We start from the raw sequence: 18,122 nt of genomic DNA on the forward strand, positions 1-18,122 counted from the left end.
CAGTGTCAGGGACAAGAACCTAGGTCACCTGACTCAGAAATCCATGACTCTGAGCTCATCACTACCTTGTTGGGGGCACCCAGCAAAGGATACAGGCTGGCTCTGCAAGGCGAGGTGGATCTGTGCTTTGGTCTGCCCCCTACCGCAGGCCCCTCCGAGGGTGGGGGCCAGAACAGCCCTGCAGCCTGACTTTTCCTGTCTTCCCCAGTGACAGCTATAAAGAGGGAGGTTGGGCTTTGGAATCTCCAACCTCTTTGACCCCTTCAGCTCCCTGAATGGTTCCATTTCTGCTCACTCTCCCAGCCCTTCTCAAGAGCTGCTCGGGTGGGGCAGGCAATGTGGGACCTGGGCACAGCGGGAACTGTGGAGTGCACAGACCTGGGCATGAATTCCAACCCTGCGCTTGGGACGCCCTCATTCACCCGGTGTGACTGTGGCTGAAAAGCAAGGTGCCCCTTCAGGGATTTTTGCACAGAGATGGCTGGGGTAGAGGAGGGGAGCCCAGGGCTGCAGCTCAGCCACTGCCTTTGGGCTGGGGGCGGTGAGACTTGCTGATGTCCCTCAGTCCCCTGCACGTCCCCCCTCTGCCTGGGGACACCCTCACTGGTGGCTTCAGGCTGAGCCTGGCCCCTGCCAGGGATCCTGAGTGGAACCACTTCCTCCTCTTCTGTCGTCCCCATGAGGCTGGCGAAAGGTGAAAGGGCCCAGGAGTCCCCTGGGGACATAACCTGTCCTGTCCTGACCAGGACAAGTCTCTGCAGGATGCTCCTCCTGGACTGGGCTGCCGGCACCCCTCCCTCCCCGCCCCAAAGTTGATCTGCCGGGGAAGGTAACTCAGCTCGGGGAAGCATAGACTTACACTGAGCACCTGTGGTGTGCCAGCTCTGCTGGGGCTGTGCTGGGGCTGGGGAGTGAGGCGGGAGATCTGAGTCTTGACCACATAGGCCTTGAAGACGATGGGGGGTGGCCAATGGGCTGGTCAGGACACCTCTACTGCTAAAGCAGGGCAACAAGACAATGTTGCCACTTGGACTACCCTGGCTATGAATGCCCAGCTTGGGGATATTAGGGGAGGTGGGAACTGGGGGAAAGAATAATGGTACTGCTTTTCCCTGAACCTTCTGCCTGGAGCTGGATTCTCTGGGCCTCCTAGAGAGGCCTCACCCAGGGCGGGGGACAGAAAGCTGCCCTGTTTTGAGAACCCTGCATGTTCCAGCAGGATGGAGGCATCTCTCGCAGTCTGATCCCTGTTTTATGGGAGATTCCGGAGACAGCCAGTGACTTGCCAAGAGGTCACATGGCAAGCTCAGTGCAGAGCAAGGAGCAGTGGCCTGCCTCCCCATGCCCCTGCCTGGTATTTCCACCCCACTTAGACCTCGTTAGGTGCTTCCACCTATGCGCTCACCCGGAATGGCACTACCATGCTCCCTGGGCGTCAGCTCCAGGCCGCTGCATGTGACGTCTAGGCAGGTGGGCTGGAGTACATGACATGGATGTGAGCTGGGCCAAAGTCCAGATCCTGGTGCCATGTGGGCATTTTGAAACCTCTCTGTGGCTGCAGGCTGCCCTAGCTAGGCCTACCTTGTGGGTCCTCTTGTCAGAACACAGTAAGTAGGAGTTGGCAATGGCTACGTGCTGCCCCTCCCCATCACTTGGTGGGCGGAAATCCTGCAAAGCATGGGTTCTACTGACCAGTGTCACTAGGTTCTAATCTTCCCACACCAAGAACTGCATATAAGAGCTTCCCTGGTGGTGGCTCAGATGGTAAAGAATTCACCTCCAATGCAGGAGACCTGGGTTCAATCCCTGGGTTGGGAAGATCCCCTAGAGGAGGGGCCTGGCAACCCACTCCAGTATTCTTGCCTGGAGAATCCCCATGGACAAGAGGAGCCTGGCGGGCTACAGTCCGTGAGGTTGCAAAGAGTTGGACACAACTGAGTGACTAAGCACAGCACATCTGAAGGCTCTGTTTTAAGTATTAGGTCCTTAGCCCCCGTGATGACCTTAAGAGGCAGGCACTGTCGCTACTTCCATTTCAGAGACAAGAAAACCAAGAACAGGGACTTCCCTGGTGGTTCAGTGATTAAGACTCCACAGTACCACTGCAGGGGGCACTTGGTTAGGGAACTAAGATCCCACAGGTTCTATGGCCAAAAAATGTTTGTTTTTTTTTTTAAGAAGAAAGAAAACCAGGAATGAAGGAGGTGAGTCACTCGTCCAGAGACACACAGCTAGCAGGTGGCAGAGCCAGAATGTGAACCCAAGGCTGCTCACTCCGCAGCCACTCTGCCCTGCTGGGGGCGGGACCCGGGGTGGGAGCCTCCGTGGGGTGGGGGTGGAGGTGAGGGGGTGGAGGTGAGCAGTCTGGCCCGGCCCATCCCGCAGGTGCCCGTGTCGGTGGCCATGATGTCGCCCCAGATGCTCACTCCCCAGCAGATGCAGCAGATCCTGTCGCCCCCCCAGCTGCAGGCCTTGCTCCAGCAGCAGCAAGCGCTTATGATCCAGCAGGTGAGTCTGCCCCCAGGGCCGAGGGAAGGGCAGGGAGGGGAGGGCGGGGTGTTCTGGCCTCCCCACTCCCACCCTGTTTACTACCAATATCACCAAGGGCCACAGCAGTGGCAGAAACCAGAGAGACTGCTCAGGCCAGACTGACCTGCCTTCCTCCAGGACAGCTGGGGAGAGGTCAGAGGTCAGGCCTCTCCCACAGCAGACCCCCCCACCCGCTACACCCTCACAGCCTGCTGGCCCCACCTGTATCTCCAAACCCCAAGGGAGGGACAGAGAACATCCCCCACCTTTTCCTGACCTACTAAGGGAGAGGGAGGGCATGGAGTGTCGGGGAAGCTCCCCTCGCCCCTCTCGGTCCTTGCTGTACTCAGGGAGCCTCTCTCCATGCAGACTGGGAAGGGCAGGGCGGCCCTCCCCACTGAGAGAGGGCTGGTGCTGCCTTGGGGTCAGCAGTCTGGCCAGCGCTAACCCCCTCCCACCCTGCTTCCGCCCCCAGCTGCAGGAATATTACAAGAAGCAGCAAGAGCAGCTCCACCTACAACTCCTCACCCAACAGCAGGCTGGGAAACAGCAACCCAAAGAGGTAAGGGGCTCGGGCAGGGCGGTTTGTGCCCTTCAAAGGACGCCTGCCCTTCACCCGCCACTTCAACCCTGTCCTGGCCAGAGGCTGGGCATCCCAGAGTGGCCGGGAGAGAATTGCTTTGTGGGAACAGTAGAAAAATCAGGAGAGGCTGGGGAGGGGGTGGGGGGTGGAGGTACATTCCTCCATCTCCCCTCAACCCGGTTCAGTCCTCATCTCCTCGCCTTGTGTTGTGGGATGAGGAGAGCAGAAGCTCCGAGCCCTGGGTTATACGAACACGCGCGTGTCGATGTGTGAGTGTCCTCATTCAGGACAGGCTGCCTACTGGTCCTGCCCTCTTCCTGCCTCCTCATCTCAGGGACCCAGCACCTCAGCCCTCCAGGCCTGGTCCTGAGAATCTTTCAGTCCCTTTAGCTCTGTTCCAACTCCTGTCATGTCCTGTAGCATCCTGCTCTGCCTCTTCAGGGGACCCCGCAGCCCACATCACTCTCCCTCTCTGGGCCACAGTGCCTCCTCAGCTTCCACACCAGGCCCTATACCACACCCCACCCCCTGCCCCTGCCCCTGCCCCATGCCCCGCTCCTGCCACCCACACACAGCCATGTTCTGAGTTGCCTCTTCCCAGAAGCTGCCTTGCTGTTGCCCAGTCATTCCCTCCCAGCCTCAGCCTCCCCATTGGAGGTGTTGTGTTTGTTACATTCTCTGCGTTGTCTCTAGGGTGGGTTTACTGAGAAGCCACCCCCCTCTTCCTCCCACCTCCAGGGCGGGTGGGCCCAGCCATCCCTGTCTCCTAAGCACCCAGGACTTGCTTGGCTCCTGGGGCTTTAGAAAAGACTTACTGACAGACTGAATCGCCAATGCTTGTGTGAAGTACTGAATCTGGCGGCGGTGGGGGGGGTGGGGCGGGTAGGGAGATCAGGGGCCAGGGCAGGGGAGAGAGAGCCAGCAAGAGTAGAGCAAGCAAGTGCGGGCAGGCGGTGGGCACCTGGGCAGCAGTGATGTGTCTGTTCCCCTGTCTGGTGACCTGTCGATGCTGATCTGTTAAAGTCCCATCAGACTCCTGGATTCTCTGTATCTAAGAAGCAAGAGAGGAGAGGAGCTAGAGTGGAGAAGGCCCCCTCCTCAGAGCGGAAGGGAGGCACCCTGGGCATGTGGGAAGGGTGCCCGCCAAGCGGGAGTGGCCCCCCGAGTCTGACAGGCTCATCTATCATTGTGATGAGAGCCCCCGCCCCCCCAAGGCGAGCACAGCTGTGGTGCGGGAGCTGAAGCCGCAGAAGGAGGGAGGCGGGAGCAGGGAGGGCGTCGTGCTGCGTGTCTGGATCTGGCTGTGTGTGTGTGTGTGTGTGTGTGTGTGTGTGTTTGCGCGCCTGCGTGCGTGCGTGCAGGCGTGTTTACCGCGAGGCGGCATGCAGCCCTATGGAAGCTGGGCCGGGAGCAGGGAGGCTGCAGCGGCAGACGCCACCACGACAGCTCCGGGGGCCGACAGGCCCTGGGAGGGGGTGGCTGCGGGGTGGGGGCCAGATGGCACGCCAGAGGCTGAGGGGACCCCTCTCTGCCCGCCCCCGCGGGCCCCCCACCAGGCCCTGGGGAACAAGCAGCTGGCCTTCCAGCAGCAGCTCCTGCAGATGCAACAGTTGCAGCAGCAGCACCTGCTCAACCTGCAGAGACAAGGGCTGGTCAGCCTGCAGCCCAGCCAAGCCTCGGGGCCCCTGCAGACCCTCCCGCAAGGTGAGTGCCCAGCCCCCACCCAGCCCCAGCCCTGCCACCCTCACTTGCCCCCAAGGGCTCCCAGGAGCCAGCTGCAGCAGGGGGCTGCCTGTGTTCCTGGGGCCCCACCAGCCTCCCCTCTCCGCCCTGCAGCAGCTGTGTGCCCCACGGACCTGCCCCAGCTGTGGAAGGGCGAGGGTGCCCCCGGGCAGCCTGCCGAGGACAGCGTCAAGCAGGAGGGGCTGGACCTCACCGGCACGGCCACCACCGCTACCTCGTTCGCCGCCCCCCCCAAAGTCTCACCCCCCCTCTCCCACCACACCCTGCCCAACGGACAGCCCACTGTGCTCACACCTCGGAGAGACAGGTATGGGGCTTAGGGCGAGAGGAGGCACTGCACACCTGCCCAGGGACTGGCCTTGACCCCGAGGGCTGGCATAGTGGGGGCTGGGGGGTTTACTTCTCCCAGGGCACACAAAACTGTGCTCGGCCTCTGGGGAACCTGTATTAGGGACTGCAACCTCATCCTAGGAAAGCTGGGGCTGCGCAGGACCCAGGCTGCTGGGGTGTTCAGGGTCCCTGACCCCCGTCTCCCTCCTGTCCTCACAGCTCCTCCCACGAGGAGACGCCTGGCTCCCACCCCCTGTACGGACACGGAGAGTGCAAGTGGCCAGGCTGTGAGACCCTGTGTGAAGACCTGGGCCAGTTTATCAAGTAGGTGTCACCACTCCTCTCCTTTGTCCCCCAGCCTGCCACCTAACTTGCCCAAGTGTACTGCATCCTCACCCCAGGGGGGCTCTCGTTCCTTCTCTACACCATCAACTCCCTCATTGCTCCTACCCGCCCCCCTCACCCCCCCGCCACAGTCTGTGTTCCTGGGCCAGCAGCCTCCCCACCCTGTCTCCTGTCCCCAGTCCCCAGGCAGCTGAAGCCCAGCAGGGTGGGGGTCTGAGGAGGAGGAGAGACCTTCTCCCACCGCCCTCCCCAGCTTCCCCCAGGCCCAGCCCCAAGAGTGATGGCCTAGAGACGGCCTCCGGGCCTGGCGGACAGGCGGCTGGCAGCAGGCGGCCAGCTGCCACAGCCGTGCCAGGCTCTGTCACTGACTGATTAACTCCGCTGTCTCCCAGACCCTTGCAGCATCAGGGTCAAACAAATTGTTTTCACGCTTCGTCAGAGGTTTACTTAATTAGTTCATTTGCAATTAGATCTCTCTGTAGCTGGGATTTTAGCAAAGACATCAAAGCAGGCTGACGAGAAGGCAGCTTCCTCCGTGGCCCTGTTTTTTTTTTTTGTCTGGTTCCCTTCTTTGTATGTCATGGTCTGTCTGCTCTCCAGGCCGTGGGCGGGATTAGTGGGGAGGGGAGGATGGTGACAGCAGGACGACCAGGGCCAACTTTCTCTTGTCCGCCCCCTCCTTCCCCCCGGAAGACACCTCAACACGGAACACGCCCTGGACGACCGGAGTACCGCCCAGTGCCGTGTACAGATGCAGGTGGTGCAGCAGCTGGAGATCCAGGTGTGGCCCCAGGCTGTGGGGGCAGGCTGTGGGGGGCTCCTGGAAGGGTCATCTTAGGCTCTCGAGGTCCGTGAACACAGCTGGATTCTGAGGGGGGAAACCAGGGTTGGGGGCCACTCTGCTGGGAGGTCCCAAAGAGACGCATACTAATAAAAACAACAAAAATAAACAGGAATAGCTAACATATTGAGCACCTGTTTATGTTTTGCTAAACACCTAGGTGACTCAAGGAATTCTCTGAATGACCTTATATGGTGGGTACTATTATTATGCCCACTTCATGTGTGCGCAGTCATGGCCAACTCTCTGCAACCCCATGGACTGTAGGCCACCAGGGTCCTTGGTCCATGGAATTTTCCAGGCAAGAATACTGGAGTGGGTAGCCATTTCCTACTCCAGGGCATCTTCCCGACTCAGGGATCAAACCTGTATCCCTTTGCGTTTGCTGCATTGTCAGGCAGATTCTTTACCAGTGCGCCACCTGGGAAGATGCTATGCCCACTTTACAAATATAAAAAACAGAGGCACACAGAGGTGCAGTAACTTGCTTCTGGTCACTCAGCCAGTGGGTAGCAGAGCTGGGATTAGAACCAGAGCATTCTGGCTCCAGAGTCTACGCTCTCCGGCCTGGAATACTTCGGAGGCTACTCAGGACAGTCCCTGAGGCAGCCAATCAATGTTTACCCACTGCCTTCTAGTACCCAGCAGAGCACCTTGGCGTGAGAGGGTGGTTGTGAAAGATCCATTGAATTTATGAATAGGGGTGAATGAATCATCCGTCCATTCCTGTATCACCATTCAGTGTGTGAGGGCACTCTCACACACAAGTGCCGCTGAACTTCAGCCACAGCCTCTGCCCTTGACGGGGAGAAAAGGCGTGTGCTGTTGGCGAGAAGTGGGCACTGGCGGGCAGCGGCTGTGCTGGGCTCCAGGCCCGGGACACAGAGTCCAGATAAGCGGGGACGGTTTCACGGAGCAGGAGATGGAGGGAGACGCCAGGGGGCAGGGATGAGAGGTGCTGGGGATGGGGGTTTGGGATGTGGAAGGGGAAGAGGGCCCGGCTGCCCCCAGCACTGCTCCCCGCTCACCGCCCGCCTCTCCACAGCTTGCCAAGGAGAGCGAGCGGTTGCAGGCCATGATGACCCATCTGCACATGCGGCCCTCGGAGCCCAAGCCCTTCAACCAGCCAGTGAGTGACTCTCCCCTCCTTGCGGCGCTCTCAGGACCGCGCGCCCCCCGCCCCTTACCGGGGAGTCCCTCGGCGCTGGTCCTCAGCACCCTGCCCCGTTGCTCACAGCTGAACCCAGTCCCCGGCTCCTCATTCTCCAAGGTGACCGTCTCCGCAGCTGACTCGTTCCCAGACGGCCTCGCGCACCCCCCCACCTCGGCCGCTGCCCCCGTCACCCCGCTGAGGCCCCCTGGCCTGGGCGCCGCCTCCCTGCACAGCGGGGGTCCCGCCCGGCGGAGGAGCAGCGACAAGTTCTGCTCCCCCATCTCCTCAGGTAAGGGCCGCCGCGGGGAGAGGCGTCTTCCGCCACAGCCGGAGCCCCCGCTTCCGGTTACCTCATGCCCTGCCTGTCTCCCCCCAGAGCTGGCCCAGAACCATGAGTTCTACAAGAATGCTGACGTCCGGCCGCCCTTCACCTACGCCTCCCTGATCCGCCAGGTGAGCCAGCCGTGGGGAGGCAGAGAGAGTGGGTGGGAGGCGGCACACTGGCTGAGCACCTCCCTCAGGGTCCCGGCCCCCAGGGGGATCCTGGGAGCAGAGAGCATCACGGGAGTCTTGCTCTCTCGCACCCGCGTTTTCCTTCTCAGCCAATGGCCTCTCACATGGGACCTTGGCTGATCCCAGCCTGCTGGTCAGGTGGACCTGTCTCTGAGAGCACACTCGCTGTTTTTTGCTGCTAATACCCACCGTGTCATCCATTCTCTTTTCCACATACACATTACTCCCGTGAGACTATTTTCTAATAGACTTTCGGTCGCTCATAGCTGTCTCCTTTTCTCTCTTTCTCATACACACATATTCTCCATCTCATGCTTGGGGTGCCCTTTGCCAAAACCAGGATAAATTCCATATGGCCTGCACTCTTTCTCTCAAGAATGCTGCTTTCCTTCCCAGTGGAGGGCAGGGGCCCTTGGAGCCATGTTCCCTCCAGCAGAAATTCATGCACTCCTCCAATAAGTGCCTGGCCCTTGAGACTTGTGTTCCCTTTAGCCTCTGGTTGGGCTGCAACCAGCCTGCCCCTCTCAGGGGACCAGTCTTGTCCACGTGCTTCCTCCGTGGGTCTCTTCTGCCCTCAGATGAGTTAAGGGCCCTGGAGGAGAGCTAGGGAGAGCACACAGGCCTGTGACCCTTTGAGGCCCAAACTGAGGGTCCCTGTACTTCTTCCTTGTCCACAGGCCATCCTGGAAACCCCCGACAGGCAGCTGACCCTGAATGAGATCTATAACTGGTTCACCAGGATGTTCGCCTATTTCCGGAGGAACACGGCCACCTGGAAGGTAAGGCATGCCCCTTCCTCGTCACCAGGGCCCTGGGCAGCCTTGGACATCTCCACATCCCTTTGAAACCAAAGCTGCCTAACAGGCCCCTTGGAGAGGCAGTTCTATACAAATGACTCAGCAGGCCCCAGGCTGGGCCCTGGGCCCCTCCACCCCCACCTCCACTTCTCTAGAGGGCCCCCCCTTGGCCCCAAAGACTCAAGCCCCCTGAAGTAGGGCCTCCAGGAGTCAGTAGTGCCCGAATCTGGTAGGGAGGCCTGGGTCCCTTTCACAGGAGACCTTGAAGGTACAGATTCCTTGCCAAAGCGCACACTCTGAAGCCTAGAATGGGTGTGGGGGGGATGGGTGATTGCAGGCCTGGACATGTGTGTAGAGTGAAATCCTGGACTGGACTGTGGGGCACAAACTCAGACACTCATACTCTCCCCAGCTCTGCCATCAGTGGCAGGAAGATAATTGTCTTCATCCAATTAGTCATTTTAACACCTTCAGCTGTAGAGTTTTCCTGGCGGACCAGAAAGAGGCAAGGGAGGGACCCTAGAAAAATGGGGCACAGAGATGTGAGCTGGGACACTAAGCTGTTTATTTTTCTAGAGCCAGCATAGGGGGTGTGCATCTGTCTGTCTGATGGGTGAAAGTGCTACGTTCTGTGCAGCAGGGTGGGAGGAGCTGAGGGGAAAGAAGGAAGTGTCAGCGCCCTGTGGGAAAGGATGGATACCAGGGCCCCGCGTCACAGGACCTGAATCTGATCCCTGGCTCTTGAGTCCCTCTGCTGGCCAGAGCAGAAGCTGCAGTTAAGCAGCCTACCTCCCCTGGCCCACCAGGTTTCCACAAGTGTCACAGGGACCCCCTCCCCACCAGTGATTAGGACAGGTAGGGTCTGTACAGAGCCCAGCCTTCTCTTCCTTGAGAGTGCTAAGTTCAGCAAGAGAGACTGCTTCGTGACCTTCTGTATCCCCATGCCCAATTCCCAATGCTTGCCAAAGACGCTGCGAGGCTGGGACAGCTGCTCTGATTGGCTGTGAGTGATGTCATTTCCTGCCAACCACAGTCCTGCCCTCTCTCTGAGCCAGCAGGGCCTTCTGGGGGCCACCTGGTTCAGTCTCCAACCTGCAAGCCGGTTTGGATACCAGGTTTCATAAAGGACAGAGTCCTATACAAATGTCGGGATCATTACAGTTGTTATGTAACGTTTGCTTTACTATATTAATCCTCTACCTTTAGGGGAATCAGTGTGGAGCCTCACTGCTACACACAGCCTCCTCCTTAGGGGCCGAGTGCCTCTCAGCCACCTACCCTCCTTTCCTGTCCTCTCTTAACTATATCACCTCTATAGTCCCTCTTGAGGTCAGAAGAAGCTGGTTTAGGTGACTTCCTTAAACCCCTCGATGACGGTCAGGAAGCCACCCTTCCCGTACCCCAACCCCCTGGGCCTTCATACCAACCACCTTTGGTGCCCCAGGCTTGGTCATCTCAGCAATGTGTCTCCCTCCGTGGAGGTCTTCACCCCCACCTCCCTGCGCCTCGTTTAGGTCCCAGCAAGAAGCCCACTCAGTGAGTGACCATCCCATTGAGCTGTGCTCTGCTGGTGCTTCTGCCACGTGTAGGGCACCACCTGTGCAGGGCACCACCTGTGCCCTCCCTGTGGCACAGCAGAAACCATCTCAGCTTGTGGTCCACTCTGACTTTCAGGATTTTTACCGCCAAGCTGCTACTCATGTCACTTGGGAAATGCACCCTGCGTACACACCCGACTCATCTGTTCCCCTTCCACCCATTGATTTGCTCCTTGAGGTCCCTCCTCTTCTCCTCAACTATTTCAGCTTCCTCTCCTTCCTCCTCCTTTCCGTCCTCGGGCCCCCCAACCTGGGATGCTGTCCGCTTCAGCCCGGGGCAGAAGGGTCGGGAGCCAGTGTGGGCCAGGCCAGCTGCCGTTCATCCGGGGACAGAGCGGCCATCTGCCAAGCTGACGGTCCTTGCCGGCCCTCCCCCTGTGTCCATCCCCTCCCAGAGCCTGTGTTGTGGGCCGGTCCTTTTGTTTACGCAGCCCCCGCCAGACCCCTTAAATTGCCGTTAATGTTTCAGCGTAACGAATTAGTCTCTCATCACGAATCAGGCTTCGAAATGAGGGAAAAAAGCCCCGGTGAGGCCATCCTCGGAAATTGGGGTCATTCTCATTTGCAAAGCGGAGGATCGGAGCCCCGTAATGCGGGCAAATTTATTCCGAGGCAGGAGCCCCAGCGTGATTAGGCCCTTTGTAATTATCGCTCCAAGAGATTCCACTCCAGCCGCCCGCCTCCCTCGTGGATTAGCAAGCGAGTCGGAAAAATACACAGGATTTAATTAGAGGCAAATTAAAATTGGTAATGAAATCGGGCCAGTTGCAAGTGGCAAGAGTTGGAAGGGAGAGAGGGAGAGGGGATCTCCAGGGGCACGGGCTGCCCGCCCAGCCTGCTTTCTTCCCCGTTTAGAAATGTAAAGAGGAGACAAGGATGGAGATGAGGTGGGGGAGGCTGGGGGGGACAGGTAACAGGGACAGGGACGGCTGGGGGGTGTGAAGCTGAAAGAGGAGAGCAGGGGGACATGAGTGAGGGACGTGGTGGGCGGTGGGGGATGGATTAGGGCCTTAGCCCAGGCTCCCAGGGGGCGATTTGGGCCAAGCACCCTGCCCCCACCCAAGTGTCCTACAAACCAGATGACCTCAATTCCTGAAGTTATCCTGCTGGGAGGAGGTGGGACCGCCAAGGTGACTTTTCTTCTTTTCCCTCTTCTTCCTGCTGTACAGCCACTAAACTCACACTCTCCTTTCTCCCAGCTTCCTTATGTTAACAAGCATGCAGTAGGCCCCTACTGTATACCTCATCCTCTCAATAAGCTATGTGTTCTCAGCCAGAGGGCTTCCCTGGTGCCCCAGTGGTAAAGAATCCACCTGCCAATGCAGGAGACGCATGTTCGATCTCTGGGTGGGGAAGATCCCCTGGAGAAGGAAATGGCAACCCACTCTAGTGTTCTTGCCTGGAAAATCCCATGAACAGAGGAGCGTGGCAGGCAACAGTCCATGGGGTCACAAAACTGAACGGCTAAACAATAACAGTCTAAACCACAGCCCAGAGTCAAGGCTCCCATGCTCCAGGGGTATAGAGGAAGTTGCAGCGAGGCTTCCTGAGTTATTCCCAAGACTTTTGAGGCTTAATGGAGATTCTGTGTGTGCCTGAGCTACGACGTCCCAGGCTCACTGAGGGGCCAGGGCCTGAATGGGATCTCGTGTTCTTCAGAAGCCTCAACGGCTGCATATGTCTGCCTGATGATGGTGGGAAAATGGTTGCTAACTAGGTGTCAGTCACCTGGTAGACAGAGTTTTCTAAAATGTGGCAGGGAGCAGACGATACAGCGGGCCGGCAGCGGTGAGGGGTACCAAGGACCCCCGGCTCCAAGGGCGGAAAGGGGCCTTCCCTCCACTCCTGCCCACTCCCTGCCTCCTGTCACTGGGCCGGGGAAGGTGGGACCAGGTGGAACCTGAGAACCCTCCTGTCTGTGCTCCCCCGCATGGAGGAGGGTCCCCCTCTGAGCGTCTGCTTCCTGTCACCGTTCCCCCAGAATGCGGTGAGACACAACCTCAGCCTGCACAAGTGCTTCGTGCGCGTGGAGAACGTCAAGGGCGCCGTGTGGACTGTGGACGAGCGGGAGTACCAGAAACGAAGACCGCCAAAGATGACGGGGTGCGTGGGCCACCCCCCCATACCTCCCCAGGGCGCCTCCGTGCACCAGAGCCTTCCCACTATGGGGGGTGGGCGGGGAGAAATGAGGCCACAGGGGCCCAGGAGAGCCCGGAGTCTAGAAGTGACAGGTGCTTTAGGGAGAGGACATTTCAGTCTTTTGCTTCTGACCAAGGGAGGAGCTGAGAGGAATGCGGCATCGGGACGGAGGCCCCAGCCGGAGCCAGGTCGTGGGCAGGTGGCAGCCAGCGGGGCCGTTGACGAAGGGGCTGCCATCCCCAGAGCCACTCTCCCCCGTCTTGTCACAGGATGAGCCAAACCTGTGAGATCCCTGGGGCCCACTTCTTCATTTTTTACAGGGAGAGGAGGCCTAGAGAGGGCAAGGGGCTGGAGGGCGGTTGCCCAGCAGATCCCTGGCAGAGCTGGGTCTCTGATCTCTCCCACGTAGCGCTTTGAGTGGAGACTGAGGAACCTGGGAGAGGGTCAGAGCCTCCTCTTTCACCTTCCATTCCAGCACCATCACCTTCCACCCCAGACTTCTCACGTGGGCCTGCCTGTGCTGCTTGGGCCAGAGGCCTGTGAGGAGGCAGAGAGAGATGTGAAGCAAGTTAGATATATATCTGTGGGTGCCTGTACCCCTCAAAGATTCCTTCTCCCCAGACAAGAGCCTCTTTACCTTCAGGCAGCAGTGGGGGCTGGGGCAGGGTTGGGACTCAAAAAGGAACCACACCCCTTCTGAGTGCCCTCACATGCCAGTCCCAACACTTGAAATCTTCATGTCCCGTTTTCACCCTGGAATCAGAAGACCTGAGCTCTACTTCTCCCCAGCTGTGTGACCTTGGGCCAGTTTCTTAACCTCTCTGAGACACTCTCTAAACTGGGGGTAGTAACTGTGGAAGGATGGCCTTAAGCCATTGCTTTTCCTGACCCAACTCCTGGATCACTTTTTTTTATAGAAAAGCCTGTGGTTTAGAGCATGCGGGGACAGGCTGAGCACATGGCATACTAGATGTCCCACAATTCAGGATGGCAGGGAAGTGGATTTTACAGAAAGGGGATTGTGGAGGCTATCACTCAGACCTTGTCGGACAGTGGGAAATCTAAACTGAAGGAAAAAACTACTGGGCTGCCTGATGTGGAGAAAGACACAGGAAAGAATCTCTGTCCCACTCATCAGCTCTGAGACTCTGGGCGTGTTCCAGGGTCCCTAGGTGCCCAGGCAGCTCTCCTGTGAAGGGGGCTCTTGGTTCCTGCTGCTTTAGGTCAGCAGGAGGGCTGAATAAGATGGGCATGGCCGACTGTGACCTCCAGGATAGTAAATGGGCCCTCCCCTGGCACAGTTAGAGTCAAGGCCTGAGTGAGGAGTAAACCAATGAATGAAGCAGACATGCCTTCTCTCTCCTCCAGGAGCCCCACCTTGGTGAAGAACATGATCTCGGGCCTCAGTTACGGAGCACTTAACGCCAGCTACCAGGTAGTGGACTCGTCCCCGACCAGTGCCCTCCTGCCCCCTCACCTTCCCTCCCGCTCACCGGTCTCAGAAGAGAGCCTCCCCCACCCTCTCCAGCAGAGACACGGGGCATAGGGCAGGGAGGTTGGTATAGATAGGTAGTGGAGTCCCCTGCCCTGGCTTGTCCGTGTCCTTGTCTGTCTCCCTGGAGGGGAATAAGTCAAGCCCAGGTTCTCAGCAAAGCTGGGAGGCAGGTCAGGGTCAGAGGCAGGAGCACTGGAGATCTGCCAGGGCGCAGACACGCAGCACAGGAGGCTCCCGCAGGCTGGGGAAGGAACATCACCCAGCCAGGTGGAGCCCACTGACGGGCCTCCACTCTGTGCCCTCCAGGCTGCCCTGGCCGAGAGCAGCTTCCCCCTCCTCAACAGCCCCGGCATGCTGAACCCTGGCTCCGCCAGCAGCCTGCTGCCCCTCGGCCACGACGACGCGGGTGCCCCTGTGGAGCCGCTGCCCAGCAACGGCAGCAGCAGCCCGCCTCGCCTCTCCCCACCCCAGTACAGGTGAGGCCGCGGCGCGGACCCCAGCCCACCCCAGTGCCCCCCCCAAGCCTTGGGAAGGTGGGATCTTGTCCCCCTGCAGCTGGGATCCCTGTCTTGTCGCCTCTGGCCCCGCTCTTTCCTCATGGCTCCCCACCGCCATCCTCTTTTTATTTCCTTCCCTCCTGCATCCTCTCTTCCTCATCTCCCTTCCTCTCTCCTTCTCAACCAAGGACCGTCTCTGCCCGTCCTGATACCTCCTTTCCTTTGAAGAGAGCTCTAGGGAAGACCTAACTGATGTCAGCCCTCAGTCCCTCAGAAATGAGGGGTTCCTGGGGAGACACCCCCCGTGCCCCCAGATTCTGGATGTGTTTTGGGGTGGGAGCAGGCGGGGGAAGGCCCCCCGAGTGTCTGCATCACCCCTTCCATCACAGCCACCAGGTACAGGTGAAAGAGGAGCCGGCTGAGGCCGAGGAAGACAGGCGGCCCGGGCCACCCCTGGGGCCCCCCAACCCCAGCGCCGCGGGGCCTCCAGAAGACAGGGACCTGGAGGAGGAGCTGCCCGGAGAAGAACTGTCCTAAGGGCCTCCAGGGGCAGGCGGGGCAGGGGTGAGACCCCTCCCTCCGCGAACCCAGGCCCCACTTACCCCCACTCCACGCCCCGCCCAACCTCAAGGCACTTCCAGGACTCAGATGGTGGGGCTGGGCCAGCAACTCCCAAGATGACCTGACTGACCTACGACACTCGGGGGCAGGGACGGTCCACCCCCCTGCCCCGAGGGGACACAGAATCCCTGGTCTGGGACCGGCAGAGGACACGGAGGGCCCAGACCCCTCCTCAGACCCCCACCCCAACATCTGAATTCCACGCCCCCCTCCCCCAACCACCAGCAGCAGCAGGGCCCTCCTCCCCCACCAGCTACCCCTACAGGGCCCCTCAGCGCCTTGGAGACCCGCAGGCGGGGCTAAGCCACCCTCTCAAACCCAGGGCACTGCACACCTGGCTCTGGCCTTGTGGTCTGGCCAGAGGCCCCCACTTCCTCAATCTGTGCTCCCTTCCACCATCTTGTCCGTACTGTGAAGAAGTAACTCCACCCCGACTCCTTCCCCTGCCCTGGCCTGGGTCAGGGCAGCTAAATCTCAGAGCAGCCCCAGGAGAAACCAGCCCCCTCAGCTCTGCCTGTTCAAAAGCCACAGCTAGTGGGGGCGGGGGGTGGGGAGAACCCAGATTTGGGGCGGGGTCCGTGGAAGCAGGGCGGCCCGGCTCCAGCCTGAACCAGGCCTCCATCCCTGTTTGCTGGCTGCTGCCCTCCACGCCAGGAAGCACAGGAAGAGGCCTGTGCCTGGTGGACTCCTAGAGGTGGAGCCGAGCTACCCTTGAGGCTGGAGTCGGGCGGAGGTGGTGCCAGGGCTTCAGGAAAGCGGCTGCCTCTGTCCCAGGGAAAGGCCAGGCTGAAAGCGGGCGGGATGAATACGGTGGCTGCTGTGACCCAACCGGTCACTCCCACCCCAGCCTTCAGGTCCCCCATTGCAAGTCTTCCCTCACCGCCCCCACCCCACCCCCGCCACACCCCTCAGTTACACGGATGACCAAAGACCTTTCTTATGCCGGAAGCAAAAACCAAAACTTTTCGTTGGCTTTTTCCTTTGTCGCCTCCCACATCCCCTGATCCTCTTGCCCACCCCAGCCCCAGGCTGGAAGCCCTCCTCGACTTAAGTTATTGTTTTAAACCAAAGTTTACAGTGTCTGTTGGTGGCCAAGACCCCCTCTCTCCACCCCCACCCCAAGGACCCTGGGACTCAGTAGAAGCTGGGGGCCCTGCGCACCTCCCCTCTGCTCTGGCCCGGCCTGGGGGAAGCAGCGCAGGCAGAGGGGAGGAGACTGCCGCCCTCAGCTCCCCCTGCCCTCAGCTCCCCCTGCCGGGTTCTCGTCCCCTTGGGCCGTGGGCTGTGGGCCGTAGGCACGGGGAGCCCCCTCCCAACCCTGGGCTGCTTCCTGGGGGCTCTCCAGACCCCCCTCTCCAGGACCAAGTTCCCCATCACACTGGGAGTGTGGATTCCAGCGAAGGAGCTGGAAAAAAAAGTGAGACTCTCTCCACAGACCCCCTATGGGGGACCCCAACTTAAGGCCAAGGACTGGGTGTGTTTGATGCTTACAACACCCCAGGCCAGGCCCCTTTGCTGAGAAGACTCCTTGGACTATTTCCCAAGAAACCCCCACATACACCCCTTCACAAGCCACCCCTCCCAAGAGGCAGGGGGCCCTCCGCCCCCTCCCCTATGTACTCCCCACCTGTGTTCTGTTTGACCAGCACAGAAATATTAAATGTCCTCTCTTCACCGGGCCCTGCGTGTGTCAGCAAGGGAGTGGAGGAAGCTCTGGGCAGCGGGGACTCCTGGAGGGGCGCTTGCTGCAAGTGCAGAGGTGGACTGAGCCCCAGCACCAGCGCCTCCGCCTTCATGTTCGTTCACAGCTTTGTTCCGGCTCCTCTCTGCTCCACCTGGCTCCCTTTTCCGCTCCTCATCCGGGGAATTTTCTGTCAAACCAGGTCTCCATCATTCTATTTTCTCCCAAAGTCACAACTCCTGGGCCCAGTTCCTTCACGGGTTTGTAATCCAAGTTTTCCTGCCTGGACGTTTTCATTGGGGAGTAGATTTCCTTCTGGGATCCAGAGGGTTCTTGCTGCCGAAGCACATGCCCAGGAAGCCCTCTGGGCCCATCACCCGTGGGTGGAGGCTACCTGGATAGGTGTGTGTGTTGGGGGGGAGTGGCATTGAGATGCTTGTCCACCACTGTGCAGGGGTTATTGCAGCCCATGCAGAGGGGACCCTGGACAGTTGGGGGAGGAAAAGAAGGGGAGGAAGAGGTTCAGGCTGTTCAGGGCAGAGCAGGGTAGGGAGCACCACCACACTAGCCCACACCAAATCCTGACTCCCCACCCACTACCCAACCCCAGTAGGGGAGCCCCCCCCCCCACCCTCTCAGACCCCAGTGCCCACCACTGGGCTGTCTCCCAGCTCCCTTCCAGCACCATGGGCACTTCACAGCAGGGCCCAGGAAGGACTGTGTGCACTTGGGGGAAGTGTGGAGAGAGGAGGGAAAGTGTTGAGAAAGCAGACCCGGCATCAGTAACCCCACAAAGCATCAAAATGCTGGATCTTTCCGAAAGCCAAGCTTGAGGGAAGTAAGGCGGGAAAGAGCCGGCAGGATCTGGAGGTTGAGTCTCCGCTAACTTCCCGTCTCAGGCCTTTCCTACTCTTTTCAGCCATCATCTGTGTCCTCCCCCACCTTCTGTCCACCCCACCTCCTCCCCCTGCCCTAATCCTCTGTACACTGGTGCAGAGCCTGGGGTGAATCCCCTGTCCCTGCCTAGAGAGGGCATCTCAGGAGGGGCCAGGCCAGGGGAGCTCTGCCCACCTACCCACCACGCGCTACGAGGAAGTAGCGCTGCTCAAATCTAATCTGCCCCCCTCACCCTCCGTGGAGGCCACCAGGGTTCTGCACAGTAGGGCTAGCTGCATGTAATCTGTGTGGACAATGGGCATTCTCGACAATACAGCAAAGCAGTTAACCCTCAGTTTCACTGCGGCCGCTTCCCTTTCC

General features: G+C 59.6%; 1 protein-coding gene and 1 long non-coding RNA gene across 16 annotated transcripts in view; one reads left to right on the forward strand and one right to left on the reverse strand.

Moving 5' to 3' along the window:
- The window catches only part of FOXP4 (forkhead box P4), a 50,917-nt gene extending 34,054 nt beyond the window's left edge, over window positions 1-16,863 (forward strand). For 4 of the 15 annotated variants that reach the window (XM_081518566.1, XM_081518572.1, XM_081518573.1 and 1 more), the window contains 14 exons: window positions 2,386-2,508; window positions 3,005-3,091; window positions 4,669-4,816; window positions 4,949-5,162; window positions 5,405-5,509; window positions 6,224-6,311; window positions 7,417-7,500; window positions 7,642-7,813; window positions 7,901-7,977; window positions 8,715-8,816; window positions 12,414-12,535; window positions 13,940-14,006; window positions 14,373-14,542; window positions 14,953-16,863. In XM_081518566.1, the coding sequence (XP_081374692.1) occupies window positions 2,386-2,508; window positions 3,005-3,091; window positions 4,669-4,816; window positions 4,949-5,162; window positions 5,405-5,509; window positions 6,224-6,311; window positions 7,417-7,500; window positions 7,642-7,813; window positions 7,901-7,977; window positions 8,715-8,816; window positions 12,414-12,535; window positions 13,940-14,006; window positions 14,373-14,542; window positions 14,953-15,100 (1,707 nt within the window). In that variant the 3' untranslated portion in view covers window positions 15,101-16,863. Of the gene's footprint in view, window positions 1-2,385; window positions 2,509-3,004; window positions 3,092-4,668; window positions 4,817-4,948; window positions 5,163-5,404; window positions 5,510-6,223; window positions 6,312-7,416; window positions 7,501-7,608; window positions 7,814-7,900; window positions 7,978-8,714; window positions 8,817-12,413; window positions 12,536-13,939; window positions 14,007-14,372; window positions 14,543-14,952 lie in introns of all 15 variants that reach the window. The other 11 variants (XM_081518560.1, XM_081518561.1, XM_081518568.1 and 8 more) reach the window with 4 other exon arrangements.
- Window positions 5,953-8,058, reverse strand: LOC145516846 (uncharacterized). Its single transcript, XR_014061809.1, has 2 exons — window positions 7,559-8,058; window positions 5,953-6,398 (listed from the first exon to the last, which is right to left on the reverse strand). It is a non-coding gene; the product is annotated as an uncharacterized LOC145516846 (long non-coding RNA).
- Window positions 16,864-18,122: the final 1,259 nt, after the last annotated feature.

This window comes from Giraffa tippelskirchi, chromosome 8 (genome assembly GCF_054371585.1).
Source record: "Giraffa tippelskirchi isolate mGirTip1 chromosome 8, T2T-mGirTip1v1.2.pri, whole genome shotgun sequence".
In the NCBI taxonomy this organism is placed as follows: Eukaryota; Metazoa; Chordata; class Mammalia; order Artiodactyla; family Giraffidae; genus Giraffa; species Giraffa tippelskirchi.